Source organism: Silurus meridionalis, chromosome 14, assembly GCF_014805685.1.
Source record: "Silurus meridionalis isolate SWU-2019-XX chromosome 14, ASM1480568v1, whole genome shotgun sequence".
In the NCBI taxonomy this organism is placed as follows: Eukaryota; Metazoa; Chordata; class Actinopteri; order Siluriformes; family Siluridae; genus Silurus; species Silurus meridionalis.
Window position 1 is genome coordinate 11,992,211 of NC_060897.1, and position 18,229 is coordinate 12,010,439.

Genomic DNA, 18,229 nt, shown 5'->3' on the forward strand with positions numbered 1-18,229 from the left:
GGTGGCTGTTGAAGGATGGAGCTGGCAGCACAGTTAAGTGGAGAACTACTGCTCTGATATACATGTTAGTAAGGAGAAGAAGGAGGAGGGATGAAGTGAGGGAGGAACAAGGTGGGATGTGGTTGATCCCTTTAATTATGATTTTCATGCTTACCTAAATTGATAACAACAATATAGAGTGTAATAAACAGTAATAAACTGATGCATGAATACAGTTTTCACTTTAAAATAGGTCAGTCATTTTAGACTGTGACTCTCAGCAGTACATCATGTGACATAACGGAATGAAAATAAAACCATCAGGGAAATATATCTCAGGGAAAAACGGTAGCTCTCTCTTTTTTAGTGGTACATTAAATATATTATTGAATAAATAATTTAGATGATTATATTTAGTTTACTTTTATTAACTAGTTCACTTTAAAAAGCTGAAGTTGATGCTGAAATCTTTACATAAACTAAACAAATAGCAATTAAACTGAACATATACATGTATTTGTTTTAAAACAATAATCATCTATGCCCAAAAGAAAGATGGGCAAACAAGAAATACAGTATAAGGTAATGATTACTGGCAGTAATAAAATAACAAATAAGAATAAATAAACAAGAGATGGTAGCCCAAATCCCCCGTCCCCCACCACCACCACCACACACACACACACACACACACACACACACACACACACACACACACACACACACACACGCACACACACACAAAGACCCCCTCAATGCAGACATTATGAATCATTTCTTAATAAATCTCACCATACATGCTGATGCATTGCAATGAAAAAATGACATTGAAACACAAATAATGTATAAAATTTTAGGTGAGGTTTTAAATTTGAAATGTCTCATTTGGCAGGCATTCATATGTGTCTTTTTTATTATTATTAAATCCATGCATTTATTATCGATTATCGATGTAAGAGAATTAGCAATGATTAGAAACTGATAGGGAACTAGTTGGAAAAATCAAATATACTTGCATCACTATTAATAATTTTCTTCTCCTTGTCATTATGATGATGATTATTAATATTAATGGTAGTTATAATAATAATAATAATTATAACAAATATAATAATTACAATAAAAAGTAGAAGAATATCTTCCACATCTTCATCTTATTATTATTATGATCAATAATAATAATAATAATATCATCATCATCATCATCATCATCATCATCATCATAATAACAATAATAATGATATATTTGGAAAGCTCTTCTCAATAAAATATGCTTATTAAACAGTTGAAAATTTTAAGTGTTTTAATTCTGTGCTTTACTAGAAAAATGGTCTTGCTTTGGAGATTTCTGAAATAATAGTTCCAGTGTGAGACATTGAAGGGGCATTTACCATTTGTTATCTCTCAGATAAGATTACACCTTGAATATTTAACACTTATCTTACACTGACACGTCATTTGTTGCACCACTATGTATTAATCATGACCAAACAAACCTTGTACAAAAAGTTTTTTCTTTGGTCATGCCTTTGGAAATATTAGATTTTTTGCACTGTAGTTACTGAATAATTCATAGTTGATCCAGCTTTGTATTTAGTATTTGCAGATTGTATTTGCACTGAGATGTTAGCTTTGCCCCGCTTTCTCATATTCCAATATGTCCAATGTTTATCACAGTACAATAAGAAATAACTCTGAATGGCATTTTTCCCACAGATTGAAAAGATGCAGACTCTCTTTTATGGCACAGATTACATTACTCTACAGTAAATTTGCACACTTGGCTTGTTCCTTGCGTCAAAGCATATATGGTTTTCCCCTGAACTGTTACCACAAAGTTCAATGTATGAGATGTTTTTAGATGTGGTGGCATTTCATTTTCCTGTCACTTGTACTAAGAGACACAGACCTGTTCCATCAAGAAAATTCCCCCTATGCACAAAGCAAGCTCTATGAATATACAGTATGCTTTATATGGTTTGGAGTGGAAGATCTTGAGTGTTATAGAGCTCTAACCTCAGCCTTATTGAAGATTTTTGCAATGAATTAGAATGCTGACTGCACCTCTGGCCTCCTCAACCTTCATCAGTACCTGACTTTACTAAGTCCTTCCCGACTACGCTCCAAAATCTAGTGGAACATTTTCCAAAAAGATTGTAGGTTTTGATAACTGTAAATGGGGCCTAAATGGGAAAGGAAATGTTTAAGATAATGATGATATTGATATGAAATTATATTTTTCAACTACAATTCTCATAAAGATCATGATAGTGGTGTGAAGTGTTGTTCTGGTCCGCACCGAGACATAGCAGTTTCTTATTAACTGATGACTACGGTTTATTTCAGGCTATACTTGTTAACTCAGGCCGGCAGGTTTAATGTCCCTGAAGTCAGAAATATAGCACAAAATCAATATGTAATGCATTGTTTTATTTTATTATTAATACTTACCAAGCTTGCTTAGCATAAAACACAGCAAAGCAACATTATTAATTAAGTCCTAAGACTTTGGTTTTTACAAGTCACTATGACTATATTGACCACCAGGTGGGAGCAAATCACATTTTATAGTAGAGTTTATTTGTATTTTTTATAAATATTCCAGCCATGGAGCCATATACAACAAATTAATTCATGTTTATTTTATTAACTGCTCAAATATTAGGTACAATAGTCAAATGCTTGCAACAATATAACAAAATAACTACAAAAGTATAGTTGTGACCCCACTGTGAGAAGCAGTGGCTCACAATGAATATGGTAATGTCTGAATGAAGAAAAAAAAAGCTTATAACAAAGCTAAAACAGGACTGAATTATGTCCATGTCTCACAGTATTAAAGGAAAAACATGAGAATGTTATTATACAGATAAAGTAAAATCTTTTACATTTCACTGTCCCTGCTCAATCAGTAACCTATACAACTGTAACCCTTGTTCTTTGTTATTTTCTTTTCCACTTCTGCAAAGCTGCTTATGTTGTGCAAGCAGAGAAAGAACATGCTAGTGCAGGACTACTGGATTTTCATGGCCCTGAACAACAAGTGTTTGATAATTCCTTAGCTGAATCACATATAGCCTCTAACAGCCAGGTTATAATTCCAGTCAAATAGAAGACCATTTGATGCAACTGGTCTCTGGTTTGGTTGGAATAAAAACCTGAATTTACACTGCCTATTTTGGATAAGACAAAAGCTCTTAAATCTGTTCTCCTGAATTCTTCTACCATTGTTTTGGATATTTTAATAAATCCCTGCTGTAACACACCTACGCTGGGTCAGAAAAGCTGCATTTGATCACTTCATTCACGAGTGTATTTTAACAATTGGATGATTTAATTATCACGATAACACGTTTCAAAATCATTTGCACATGCATTGCACTAAATTAAGTATTTCTGCAATTGTATATCTTCAGACTTTTAGACATGCTCTATTACACACATTCTTTTCTTTTGTCAATTAGCACTGAGCTGCACTAATAAAACCAGTTACTCCATTGGAAAAAATGTAACTGTGGAAATGAGCAAATATGCAGGGCATACTCAGTTGGTTTTGTAAGTGGTTCGAGCTTTAGAACAATTGAAAGGAAGAAAGCACAGAATGCTTGGCTGAAACCCATTTGGCCCAAGATCTACATTGAATGCAGAGCCATTACTTCATTTCCTATGTCAGTGGCTCCTGTCAAAGTGGTGTCAGTGAAGCATAGCCATACATTTTTAAAGAAATCACTATTCATTCTAAGAATCATTAGTCTGTTTGTTCATTTGAAGTAAACAAGTATAATTCAAACCCCCAAAAAAACATAGGGCTGCAAACAATATTCACCAGACCTAATATGTGTTTAAAGTTTATAAATAAATAGTCAATAGGTTTAATAAATGGGAAAATTATTTACAGATTTGAATATCTGAACACTTCTGTTATACTCGATGGGATTTATTTCTCTAGCACTTGACCACCACACCTCAACAATGATAAAATTATAACTAGAGATATTCGGTACCACCCAGATGAGGACGGGTTCCCTTTTGAGTCTGGTTCCTCTCAAGGTTTCTTCCCTATACCATCTCAGGGAGATTTTGCTTGCCACAGCTGGCTAGGGATAAACTTATAAAGAGCAAACTTACAGGCAGTAAACTTATACAGTCCAATTTTATAACCTTTTGTATCTCTGTAAAGCTGCTTTGGGACCACCATTAAAAGCGCTACCCAAATGAAAGTGAATTGAATTGTTTCATGGGTTTTGTACTGGGGTGCCCAGTTGCAACGAGTGTGAGAGCCCCTGCTTTATGGAGTGCGCCTATATAGGGACTAGAGAGATATTCGTGATTGAACCTGAGAAATGTTTGCACTCAGAGGCTATCATAAAGACGTGAGAAACACAGGCTTCGTCCAAAACAGCACAGTGTCGCACTAAAGAGTCAAAAATACGACGCCCTTATGCAGACTTTGGACTCTAGAGATACCCGACGTTATAGCAGATACAGGCCTACTAGTATACTTTCTGGAGACACTTTTCAGTACTGTAGTATGCTCTTGAATCAGTTCGGAGTGCGGAGAGCAGTGGGAACGGTGTCGGGTGTCAGTGAGAGCGCGTCTCTCTGGTGGTACTGGAGCTCCAGCAGTAGGGAAGTGAGAAGCACTTCCTACTTCCTCACCGCACCGCCGTTCAAACGTGGTTGCTCAGAGGGCCGAAAATAATGTAGTTCTGAAAGGAGGGGAAGAAGAAGAAGAAAAGACGACGACGCGAACAAGATTTTAGGTGTGAAACAGCCACCGGTTTGAGGCAGGCTCGCGGGGAATGAGCGTGGAGGAGAGCAGCTGCGGTTTGAAGCTGGTCGAGCGGCTCGGATGGCTGCGCGCCTGCGGAGAGGAGCTGAGTGACGAGGCGACTACACACTCCGGGCCTCGCAATTTCTGAAAAAGTTGCTCAAAAAAACAAAGCGTCAACATGAAGAAGCAGTTTAATCGCATGAAACAGCTCGCCAACCAAACGGTTGGAAGGTTAGTGCATTTCTCTCGATATTAACCCATACATTGGTGTATTATTTGTCTGTATTAAAGATGAGAACACGTTAGGGAGTGTCACAGTGTCGAAGTTCAGCACAACCCAAGCGCCCATGAGAAGACTTTCTAATCTTAGAAACACATTTACATTTGTAGATGCATATATCTTTTTTGTAACTTTCACTCTTGTTAACGTTAAACATGTTAACGTTTTCTGAGATGAAGAGTGTGTGTGTGTGTGTGTGTGTGTGTGTGTGTGTTGACCCTGCTGCAGATTTGTTATAACCAGTTTAGGTAGCATTATATCACATTGTGTCGTGTTGTAGGCAAAACTCAATGTAAGTATCCTCACAATATATTAAACATTACTTATTATTAGTTAGTAAATCAATGTCATGTATTAAAGTTTCTAAAGAAATGAGGTACATAGGTATGGGGGAGTGTATGGAAAATGATCATATAATGTTTGAGGACATATCCAGGATGTACAGTATGTTTTATGAAAGTTAGTTTTACTATCAATGTATGTTATATTATTAAAATGGAAGTTTGAAGAGTGGGATTTATCAAAAAAGTAAATAAATCAGTGATAAATCGAAAGGTTGGCGAATAAAAAGCAGGCAAGTTACGCGTTACTGTCAATAGTAACGGTGGTAAATGAACCAGGAACCTAATAATATTCTAAAAAAATGTCTTGTGATATCAATATGTTGGATATATTGAATATATAAATACTTTCGGCTTCATTGCTGATTTTTTTGGACCTGACTAAAAAGTTGCTGAAGTATCTGACAATCTAGGAAATTATTATTATTAATTTAATTATTATTGTTCAATTCTGCAATTAGTATGTATTAAGCATTAATCATATTCTAGTAAATGATATTTAGTGATGTTCAGCATTTGATATCGTTAATAAATATCGGTTTTATCCAAATGCAGGAAAAAAACCCAATTTCTCTTTCTTTTTTATTATTATTATTTTTATTCTGGTCACATTTTTAGCCAGGTTTACACAGGTTTAGCCTGATCATTGTAAATTGTGGATAAAAAAAAATAGTTCAGGAAATTGCAAAGTTTATGTTGACACATTCCTCCTAATATTGTGTGGAGATCTATTTGTGTTCAAAATCTGCAATAAAGATGCATATTTGAAATTTTCCACTTGGTCCCCACTATAATCTCCAGTGTTTTTAGTGGGGAATATGGAAATGTAAAACACACTTGTACGGAGTATCAACATAATAAATTCGGTATGTGCTAACAAAAAAATGGGGTTCTGTTATGATGAGGACTTTTCATGGTGATGGAAACCGTGCACACTTAGAGCCCTTGCATTGGCCCCATTTTGAGGATTCCATAGGGGCTTTCCTAAGGCTATAGCACACAGATCCTTTTTCATTTTTGGCTGGTGACTGATGCATTGTTCTATGTATTACACCCAGTAGGTCTCCTTGACTGTCTTTTGCACTTACATTTTAAAAACTGCCTGGGAAAAGTTGCTGGTTTCTGTACATTTGTTAAAAAAAATGCAGAAGAGCGACTACCAACATCGATGTCAAATATACTAGTCAGGAATACCCTGTGGTTTCTGCAAAGTTTAGCTTGCCAGTTGGATTTGAACTTGTATTTGGATTTTTTTTACTTTTATTTACATGGACTTTTATTACCTTGGTGGTCACACCTACTCAAAGAAGGGGATGGGCATTATAGCCAAAAATCATTATATTTATAGGTTCATAATAAGATTATAATCCATTCGCCAACATAAAATAGGAGAATGGACCAGATTAAAAACAGATGTTACTATTTAATCAATGATTTCCTGCAGATTTGGACTCACCAAATTCTCCCATAAGATTATACACTGCTTCACATCTGGTGTGCATGTCAAGTCATGTGCACTTACTTGCTATGACATTCCAAGGGTATACACTAGGCATGTACCAATAGTTTGTAAAAGAATGTGGCTTTCAGCACTCTCTATCATTGCACTGATCAAATGATCAAGACAGCTGTAACTTCTTTAATAGTTCAATAAAAAAAGCCACATTCATAATTGCATATCACCAGCCAAGAGATTCATGATGGACCGTGTCTCAAACTGAGGGATGATTTTATTCATTTGTAATGCATTATTTTTTGTTATACAGCATCACTGACTGGCAAAAGATAGGCCAATAATTGTGACATGAATGCAGGAAACAAGCATGGAACAAAAGTAGGCATCATTATTTGCAACAGACCCACATAAACAGGAAGATGAGGTGAAGAGGGTCACTGAGTGTGGAGACTGCGTTTACTCGGTTGGTATTTTCCAGCGTCGTTTGGGTGGATTGAGGAAATCGCTGAACCAGTCTATCATAAATATCATGAAGGAACGCTTGACATTTCTCTTGTGGCTATTTAGAGCATCAACATGTGAATACACACAGGTACCTGCGGAACAGGGAAGGAAGAGGGGTGTCTGATGTTAACGGTTTTTCAAGTTCCTTTTCCTCTGAGTGTTGATTTTGTGGTAGCATAGATAGATGGTTCCTTGGAACTGTTTTTGTGTATAGTATTAAACTCCTATTATTGACTTGTGTGGATTTGAGAGAATAGGATGATGCAGTATAGTGTAATGTTGTATGTACACAACAAGGGCTTCTTGGTAACATACTGCACTTTTCTTCTTACTAACTGAACAAATGTGACTACAGGATCTAACAAGTATAACCAGTACAATGTCATTCTTTGATAAACAGAAATATCACCTTGTTTAAATTGCTGTGGTGTGAGAGGAATAAAACACTAGTGGAATGTACCATCAGATGGAATTAATAAATACATACATTCTGTATGTTATTGCAATCACATTGAAGGCTTAAAGACATTGGCTTTGGCCTATGCACAAGCAGTTTTTCTAGTCAGGAACAGCTTTTATTCTCCCTCAGAGCGTCAATAAAAGAGCACCAGTATTGTATGTGCAGTTTTTGAGACACTGCTGGTAAAATCATCATGTCTCTGTTACAGTAAATCAGAGTGTAATGTAGAACACAGCCCAAAAACTGAGTCAGACTCATCGCCTTCGTAGAGCAGCTTCCCAGGCCAAGTTTTGATTCTTCTATTTAAGTCCAATTATGGATTCAATCAAGTTTTGGCAAAAATCACAACACACCGTACGAATACCGTACGGAATCCGTCTTCTCACAACGAGGACTTTGCGCAGAAGAAAGAGGTTTTGCTCTCGCTCCCACAATGCATCCCTATAATAAAATAATAGCGCACACGGATTTTGAAAGTTTTCTTGAATATATTTAGATTTTCTTTTTGTTTTTTTTGGGTGTTTGTTTTTGCGTTTGTATCTCAGAAAATTGGTAAGTCGGCCGTTCGTAGTTCAGGGGCTGACTGTATAATGAAATGTCTCCTGCAAAGAAGCTATTGTCTATGATTACTAAGTGGAGGCAGTAATTAGCTGATTGGTAACTAATCAGGTCCCGACCTCATTATTGATGTTTTGCCTGGAGTAATTTTCAGTAGGCCGACATATGAAATGCTTACAACTTTTGTATTTTGTAACTGATTTGCAAATGAGGTTTAAGTGGGCATAAAGTGCAGTATAAATTTTCTACGATGCCATCATATTATACATACTGTCTGTCTGTCTGTCTGTCTGTCTGTCTGTCTATCTATCTATCTATCTATCTATCTATCTATCTATCTATCTATCTATCTATCTATCTATCTATCTATCTATCTATCTATCTATCTATCTATCTATCTATCTATCTATCTATCTATCCCATAGATAAAGTGCAGTATGAATTTTCTACAATGCCATCATATTATACATACTTTCTTTCTTTCTCTGTCTAATATTTTAAGGAGTTGAGAATGTTTTTTTTTTTTTCAGGAGTCATTTGCATTTTCAGTTGTCATTTAAATTGTAATAGTTTTGTTTTATTTTCAAATCAGAATGAATTTTTGAAAATGAACACACTGTTTGAGGCTTTATGAGAATAGTTTTGTTTTTGTTTAATACTGCAGTATTTTAAATAATATATTTAATATATTAAGTATAGCTTTTTCACAAAATACAAGACAATTCTGGTTCTGTGTATATATATATATATATATATATATATATATATATATATATATATATATATATATATATATATATATATATATATATCGAGAGAGAGAGAGAGTGTGTGTAATCACACTTGTTTTACAGTGGAGTTCTGGACACCATCAAAACACATCAATCTGACATTTGCAGTGTGTGTAACTGACAAACTGGAGGCTGGCAAGCAGCAGGAGGCCCATTCCAACACACTGACAAGTATCATTTCCTAACAGCAGTTTCCAATAAAACATGCCCTTTTCCACAAACAGAGCTAAAAGACAGTGGAAAATGAAAGGAGAGAGGAAGTGTGTTCCTGTACCTTGGTGCGTATGTCATGCAAACGCTTTCTAGTGAGATTGTAGTGAAAAAGAAAAGTCGGCTCAAGAAATGACTTGTAGGGAGATGATTGTATAAGAAAATACATTGTACTGAATATTTGGGATTTCATTAGATCTTGAATTACACTACAGACCACAAACCATAAATCTTCTCTTTATTCATTAATTTCATTGTTTAAAAGACTGAGCAAATATTAATGTTGCCATGGCAGTACATTCCACAAAGAACTTCGGGCTATAATGCGTGTGTTTCTGCTGATTGGGTTTAATCATACACACATGGAGTGTACACTCAGCACTCTCTGACAGGGGTGTGTTTTGCGAACACGAAAGGAAAGCCTACATAGCACACATTTGCTGCACGCCAAATCAATGCTAATTCAATATTGATGGGAATCTAAAAATTCATTCTCCTGAAGCTCTCTGCCTATGTAACGAGATCTCGTAGATATTTTTTTTTCTCTTTGCTCAGCTTGTGGCTATCAGTTTCATTTTTAGCTTTTTTGTCTCAATGTCTATGCATGGATCCTCTTCCAGTGGATCTCAAAATTTCTCAAGTTTCAGAAATCCACTCATTTGCAGAGTACAAGATTAGTATTTACAGAAGTGGTCAATATGGTTAAGAAGCTTTTTATGTGTATATAATAAGATGCAACCCCCTCTATATATATGCAGTGATGTGAAAAAGTGATGATTCCTGATTTCTTATTTTTTTTTGCATGTTTGTCACAATTTAATGTTTCAGATCATCAAACTAATTTAGATACAGTAAAACCCTATTGTACGAGCAACTAATAGTACGAGCAAACGAAGATACGAGCGACAAATTTCGCATCAGTTACTTAGTTTATCTCGTGTTGCTCGGTCGCTATCGTTGTTCAGTGCAGCAAAAACGTAACTTTTTTTAGTGTTATATTTTTTTTTTTACTAGAAATCTTAAAAAATGTCTCCCGAGAAAATCAGTGAACAGGGAAAAAGAAAGTAAATAGAATTACCATTGAAACCAAGAAGGTTACGAGCGTGGTGCGCGTCTTACACTCGCAATCAACCATCACCACATGGGTAAGTGTTAAATTACGTTTACCGTATGGTAATTTGCGGCGTTTTCGTCAAAATAGACTACAAATACTTTTTTTAGTGTAGAAATAAGTGGTAGAATGAGGTTTTGGAATGGATTAAAATCACTTTTACATGGACCTATGAGCAATTTTCATGAACGAATTATGATCGTCCAACGGGGTTTTACTGTATTAGTAAAAGATAACAAGTGAACACAACATGCAGTTTTTTAAATGAAGGTTTTTGGCCATACAATTTCCTTTAGGATTTTTTGGTAAACAGCAGAATTTATGGTTCCATTTATCATAGCAAGTCTTCCAGGTCCTGAAGCAGCAAAACAGCCCCAGACCATCACACTACCGCCACCATATTTTACTATTGGTATGATGTTCTTTTTCTGAAATGCGGTGTTACTTTTACGCCAGACGTAATGGGACACGCCTTCCAAAAAGTTCAACTTTTGTCTTGTCAGTCCACAGAGTATTTTCCCAAAAGTCTTGGGGATCAACAAGATGTTTTCTGCCAAAACTGAGACGAGCCTTTATGTTCTTTTTGCTCAGCAGCGGTTTTCGTCTTGGAACTCTGTTATGCAGATCATTTTTGCCATCTCTTTCTTATGGTGGAGTCATGAACACTGACCTTAACTGAGGCAAGTGAGGCCTGCAGTTCTTTGGATGTTGTTGTGGGGTCTTTTGTGACCTCTTGGACAAATCGTCGCTGTGCTCTTGGGTTAATTTTGGTCGGCCGGCCACCCCTGGGAAGGCTCTCCACTGTTCCATGTTTTTGCCATTTGTGAATAATGGCTCTCACTGTGGTTCTCTGGAGTCCCAAAGATTGAATGGCTTTAAAACCTTTTCCAGACTGATAGATCTCAATTACTTTCTTTCTTATTTGTTTCTGAATTTCTTTGGATCTCACCATGATGTCCAGCTTTTGAGGATTTTTTGGTCTACTTCAGTTTGTCAGGCAGGTCCTATTTAAGAGATTTCTTGATTGTGAACAGGTGTGGCAGTAATCAGGCCTGGGTGTGGCTAGAGAAATTTAACTCAGGTGTAATAAACCACAGGTTTAACAAGGGGGGCAAACACTTTTTCACACAGGGCCATATAGTTTTGGATTTTGTTTTCCCTCAATATAAAAACCTTCATTTAAAAACTGCATGTTTTATAAAAACTGTGCTGCCTAGACATCTGTAATGCCAGTTTACATCATGCTGAGTGTTACCACCTCTAGCAAACAGTAAATAGGTGTGATAAGCTTTCATGTAACCCTGTTCACCTAAAGTGTTTTTGGCTGCTTTACTTTTTGCTCAGCATGATGTAAACTGGCAGCACAGTTTTCCCTGTTAAGAAAAGTGATATTTCTTGGCTATAGGTGTATTGACAAATTGCTGTCTCAACATTCAGAAGTTGTTTTCAGAGCACGTAATTATCAGTGTTTAAAAAGAAGCTACAGGCTGTTATGGGGTGTTTTTACAGCCTAACACTCTTAGCTAGATTATCACATATTATTTGATATATTTTGTGCAAGTGGAGAAAAAGACTTCTTTATACATACGGAGGTTATATGTACTGTAGGACTGCATGAGAAACAGGATGTTTTGAATTGAAGAATTTCACCAGCTGTACAAGCATTTGGGGGAGTATCTAAACTCTGGTTACTGAACACCACCCAGGTTGAAACCAGCTGTTAATCCAGTCAACACAATGTTTACATGGATGAGTGCTGGATAAATCTTGTCTCCAGTGGCAGGGATAAGCTTATTCAGTGTCTGAGTGGTCCTTGTTTTTCCCAGCTTTGCCCAGCAGATAAACTTGTTCAACAACCAATTATTTACCTATAATTTTTAATTTAATGTTTGAAATCTAACATGCTATATGTTCCTTTAATCGTATATGATCACGTCAGCTACCACCCAGGAATGGTGAGAGATACTAAGAGCTTTGTATGAAACCAGGTCTCATTACACGCATACATGAACTCTCAGATGCGCGTGATTGGCTTGGGTTACAAGAAATGACAGGTGAGACAACATGCCATCTTTCCCACTCACTGGGTATGACCAATTTTGGTCCCTGGCTCCTAGTCATGGGTGGGAGTTCAGTCACTAGTAGGCACATTCACCGTCTCCTAACAATAGGGGTAGTTCTTTTTCTTGCAGCACTCGGGAACCAGTGTAAGCAAAAAGTACATGCTAGCTTGGTTGAGTGCCTGTCAAATGTGGTGTAGTCGCACATATGTTACAAGGCTTTTCCAGGCCATACTTCATTCTGTTACAGTAATATTATGTAATGCTTTACACTGGTGTATCTGAATTGCAGTGCAACTCAGTGCACAGGCAGAGGCCTATTAGGGAAGCATACAGAGGGGAACTGCTGTGCTGAATGTGCACTTTTCCAGCACATAAATCACTGTTTCAGCACTGTTGCGCCACCCAGAACACGATCACTCTCAATCAGCTGACGGCGATAAGAGCTATATATGTCTCTGCCGATTGCATGCTTTAGCTGTTGAGATTGAGCTAAATTAATTTGTAACACAGAGAATGTAAAATGCTGTTGGTGGCAAAACAAACACATCACACTCTATTGCTCAGAATAGCAAACTTTGTTTCCTGTTGCACTTGCGAAGCCAAATCTAAATACCTTATTAGTCTTATTTTGCTGAACGTGTAGAAGCCCGTGTATAATATTTGTGTTTAATACTATTCTGCTGGCTTCCTGGATCCTCTAACAGAAACAGTATGTCTGGTTTGTAAAAATGTTGTGATTCTCACTGCCTGAGCAACACATTCCAAAGTTCACAAGCGAATATTTGATTTAGTGGGTTCGTCATAAAAGTTTTGCAGTTTTATCCTTTTTTTTTGTAGTCTTTTGTCTTTCCCCTATTTTTCTTTGCTTTTCTGCGTAGCATTTCCGAAAGAGTTCACACTCCTCAAAAGGTTGTTCAGCATTTTTTTTTCCTGCAGTTCCCGTCATATTATGTGTGTGTGTGTGTGTGTGTGTGTGTGTGTGTGTGTGTGTGTGTGTGTGTGTGTGTGTGTGTGTGTGTGTGAGAGAGAGAGAGAGAGAGAGAGAGAGAGAGAGAGAGAGAGAGAGAGAATGTGTGAGGGACATCAACCCCTTTGTCCGGACATCAGTATGAGACAGAAATGACTAAAATAGAGTTTATTGCCAGGAATGTTTGCAAATCTTTTGGGCTCTGTGGTAATTGATAGATGTTTTGCATAAAGATGCAAAGACTTTGTAGATTAATTGTTTAAAAACCAGAACAATAACATGGAAAAATCATCAGGAAAACAGTGATGTTCTGAAATAAAAAAATTATACAACGAATTACAATAAGTTTAGATTTTGATGTTCACTTAAACTGGCAGTTGAAGGCTTCAGCTGTAGATTTCTGCTCTTGGGTGAAAGCAGAGGGGTCATTTGAGTTATTCCTAACTTCCTACTAGCTTGAACCAGTCTGGCCAGTTTCTTTCTCATATTATAGCAAAGCATTTCATACTCATGTTTTAAGATATTATTTTTCACCTTTCTGATGTTTGAGACGAACATTAAGTGAAGCTCTGGGCCTTTATCTGCAAAATTGTGTGCATTGCACTGCTGCCATATGATTGGCTGATTTCACGAATGGGAAAAGAGAATTGTTCTATTAAAACAAAAAAGCCAGGGAGCAAATATATATCTAACTGTTTTCAATATCCGTTTTTTTTCAGAGCGGAGAAAACAGAAGTCCTTAGTGATGACCTTCTACAGGTGACTATATTCATTATATTGTTTATTTCTTTATTATAGCAGTCCACTGCCAGTTCTTACACATATATGTCTTTGGTACGTAATCATGTTATAATCTCTGCTCTCCTTTCCAAAAAAACTAGAGTTTAGCACATATTCAGCTATAGTTATAAAGTTGTTATAGTTATTTAGAGCATGGTGTGAGAGACTTAATGGTACAGCCAATTGAACTCAAAATAATTCTGCATCTGGCGCAGTATTTGCTGACTCTGTCTGGTCGTGTTCGCAGTGTCAAAAATAATATGTACTTTACTCAAAATGAAAGCTCTTATCCAGGGTCAGTTGATGCGTGTTTTTCTGTAAACTGTAGGTACTAAGGTCCTGTTTTAGGGGGGGCTTTTCTTAATCTCTGTCTAAAAAGCTGAGAAGCACATATCATTTTTATATTTCTGGATGTCATTCACAGGAAATGTCATTGTTTGTACACGATTTAAAATGTAAGTGACAACTTGTAAGAACTCGCGATCAGCAACTTCATTTATTTGTTCTGTTCGCATGTCTGATCTCACGATAAGGAAATTAAACGCACTGTTGCACGTGAATTGTTTAGAAAGTCGTTGCTGATGATGTGATTCTGACACGCAGGGTGAATTCTTTACACCTGCAATGTTAGTTTAGAGTTTAGACTCTTATTCAGTGATTCAAAAGCATCAACTCACACACACTCAATAGACAGTCATATAGATTCAACTGCATTTACAGTATTTGTGCTTTTTAAACAAATAAGCATTAACATACATTTAAGTATGTTGCTCAAGGGGTATAGTGTGTGTGTGTGTGTGTGTGTGTGTGTGTGTGTGTGTGTGTGTATATATATATATATATATATATATATATATATATATATATATATATATATATATATATATATATATTTACATTAGACATAAGACTGGAATTAAAATAGACATTTATTTAAAACAAAAACAAAAAAAACAGCCAAAGAAAACCAGTGATGCTGTGTGATTGTGTGCCCTGCCTTTTTCTATCAACAGCAGAGAAAGTAGCAGTTCCTGTGAGGCCCATGAGGGCAGCAACCCTTGCATAATACATTCCAGCAGCACTCATGCGTTCAGTGTACAAGGGTCAAAGTTTGACTGTCGCCCATTCACTATTTAAAGCAACCCAGGGTGTGCCAGCAAAAAGAAAAGAACAGCTGTAAATGTATACAAACAACAATTACACAAATAAGTTGTGTAACAATAAGGTAAAAACAAAGTTATTTATGAGTCTAGCAGCTGAAGCGAAGAGTTTTTCCTCCATAGAGAATTCAAAGGCTGCCAACTTTCATGCCACCGCTCAAACGTCAGATGTTAAATACTCAGTTTCGTTTCAGTGTAATAAAAATTTTCCTTTTTACCAATGTACAACTAGAAAATATTACGAGTATCGGCTCTACGACGCTTTGTACTTACAGGTGCATCTCAATAAATTAGTATATCATTAAAATGTTGATTTATTTTAGTAATTCAATACAAAAAGTGAAACTTGTATATTATATAGATTCATCACACACAGGCTGATGTATTTTAAGTGTTCATTCCCTTTTATTTTAATGATTATGGCTTACAGCTAACGAAAACCCAAAAATATCCGAAAATTTGAATATTGTGCAAAAGTTCAATATTGGAGACTCGTGGTGTCTCTAATCAGCTAATTAAATCCAAATACTTGCAAAGGTTTCCTGAGCCTTCAAATGGTGTCTCAGTCTGGTTCAGGCTACACAATCATGGGAAAGACTGCTGACTTGACAGTTGTCCAGAAGACGATCATTGACACCCTGCACATGGAGGGTAAGACACAAAAGGTCATCGTTAAAGAAGCTGCTGTTCATAGAGTGCTGTATTCAAGCACATTAATGGAAAGTTGAATGGAAGAAACAAATGTGGTAGAAAAAGGTGAAACCAAGCCCATTCAAGAATTTGGGGGGATTCACAAAGAGTGGACTGGAGCTGGAGTCAGTGCTTTAAGAGCCACCACACACAGACGTATCCATGGGATAAAACTGACTCATTCCATGTGTTAAGCCACTCCTGAACCAGAGACAATATCAGAGGTGTCTTACCTGGGCAAAGGACAAAAAGGACTGAACTGTTGCTCAGTGGGCCAAAGTCGCCTTTTTAGAAGAAAGGAAAGAAAATTTTGCATTTCATTTGAAAATCAAGGTCCTAGAGTCTAGAAGAAGAGAGGAGAGGCACAGAATCCAAGTTGCCTGAGGTCCAGTTTAAAGTTTGCACAGTCAGTGGTGGTTTGGGGAGTCATGTCATCTGCTGGTGTTGGTCCACTGTGTTTTATCAAGTCCAAGGTCAGCATAGCCGTCTACCACAAAGTTTTAGACCAGCTTTATGGAGATGCTGATTTAAATTTCCAGCAGGATTTGGCACCTGCCCACACTGCCAAAAGCACTAATACCTGGTTTAAGGACCATGGTCTCCATGTGCTTGATTGGCCACAAACTCGCCCGACCTAAACCCTATGCAAAATCTATGGGGTATTGTAAAGAGAAACATATGAGACACCAGACCCAACAACATAGAAGAGCTGAAGGCCGCTATCAGAGCAACCTGGGCTTCCATACTACCGTAGCATTATCACAGACCGATCGCCTCCATGCCACGCCGCTTTGCTGCAGTATTTCATGCAAAGGGAGCCCCGACCGAGTATTGAGTTCTGTACATTTTCATACTTTTCAGAAGTCCAACATTTCTGTGTTAAAAATCTTTATTATTTTTATTTTTTTATTGGTTAAGAAACATTCAGATTTTTTAACTGTAAGCTATAATTTATCGAAATTAAAAGAAATAAACACTTTGTTTGCCTGTGTGTGATAAATCTATATAATATACGAGTATTAATTTTTGTATTGAATTACTAAAATAAATCACTTTTTTAATGATATTCTAATTTATTGATTTATAATAAATGTATTAATTTATGCACCTACTTCTGGACATTTTTTACTTCTTTCAGAAGTTGCATTTTTCTTGTTCTATTGTTCGATTATTTTTATTTTTTTGCCTTTGTTGCTTTCTAGAGATGATTGCTTAAAAGTTGCAAAATCATCTGCTAATAGAACAAACCATTTGTACATTTGTATTTAGAAAAAACGTCTGGAAATAGTTTTAGCAGTCTTACATTTGGGTTGTTGTAATAGGAAATACTACATACACTTGATAGTTTTCTTAAGGTAGAAGACTTCAAGTGAGTGGCAGTTAAGTAGACTCTAGACACTGCTGTGTGAACATCTCAGGAAATCTGCAGTTAGAGAAATATTAAAACTGGCTTGTCTGGTACCAACAGTCATACCATGGTCAAGAATAAAGAGATATCTTTTTTTTCCTCTGACTCTGATGATGTGAACCATTAGCTGCTGTTCAGTATCTCAATGATTTTATGCAACGCACTGCTGCCTCCCGATTGGCTAATTAGATAATTGTGTGGATGAGCGAAGGGCAGGCCAGAATAAAATCGGACTTCACCTTAGCTGAACAAAAAATAAATAAAAATAAATTATATTCTCAGCTGTATTGACTTGACTGTATTGATCTGAAGGTCAAGAGTTCAAATCCCAGCACCACCAAGCTGCCATGGCTGGGCTCTTGAGCACAATAATTGTGAGTTGCTTTGGATAAGAGCATATGTAAATGTAAAATCCGGAAGGAGGTTGAAAGTGAAAATATTTGGTTGTATGCTTAATAAGTATAGTTATAATGATGCTAAGTTTTTACCAAACATGACCAATATTACCGGAGTCAAACAGACTCAATTTACTTTGACTTAAAGCAAAAAACTAATTGCTAGCTGAGAGTAAGATTATGTGACGTGTGAGTGTATATGAGATATGACTATGTGAGATATAAGAGATGTGAGAGTGTTCCAGGCTATAACAGTTAATACCAGTCAATAACACCTGATCAAATTATTCAGGATTCATATG

General features: G+C 36.5%; 1 protein-coding gene across 6 annotated transcripts in view; it reads left to right on the plus strand.

The window, feature by feature from the left end:
* The first annotated feature begins 4,391 nt into the window (after positions 1–4,391).
* arhgap17b (Rho GTPase activating protein 17b) overlaps positions 4,392–18,229 on the plus strand; it is a 34,320-nt gene continuing 20,482 nt past the window's right edge. For 3 of the 6 annotated variants that reach the window (XM_046866217.1, XM_046866218.1, XM_046866219.1), the window contains exons 1-2: positions 4,392–4,984; positions 14,214–14,253. In XM_046866217.1, the coding sequence (XP_046722173.1) occupies positions 4,932–4,984; positions 14,214–14,253 (93 nt within the window). In that variant the 5' untranslated portion in view covers positions 4,392–4,931. The remainder of the gene's footprint in view (positions 4,985–14,213; positions 14,254–18,229) is intronic. The other 3 variants (XM_046866216.1, XM_046866220.1, XM_046866221.1) reach the window with 1 other exon arrangement.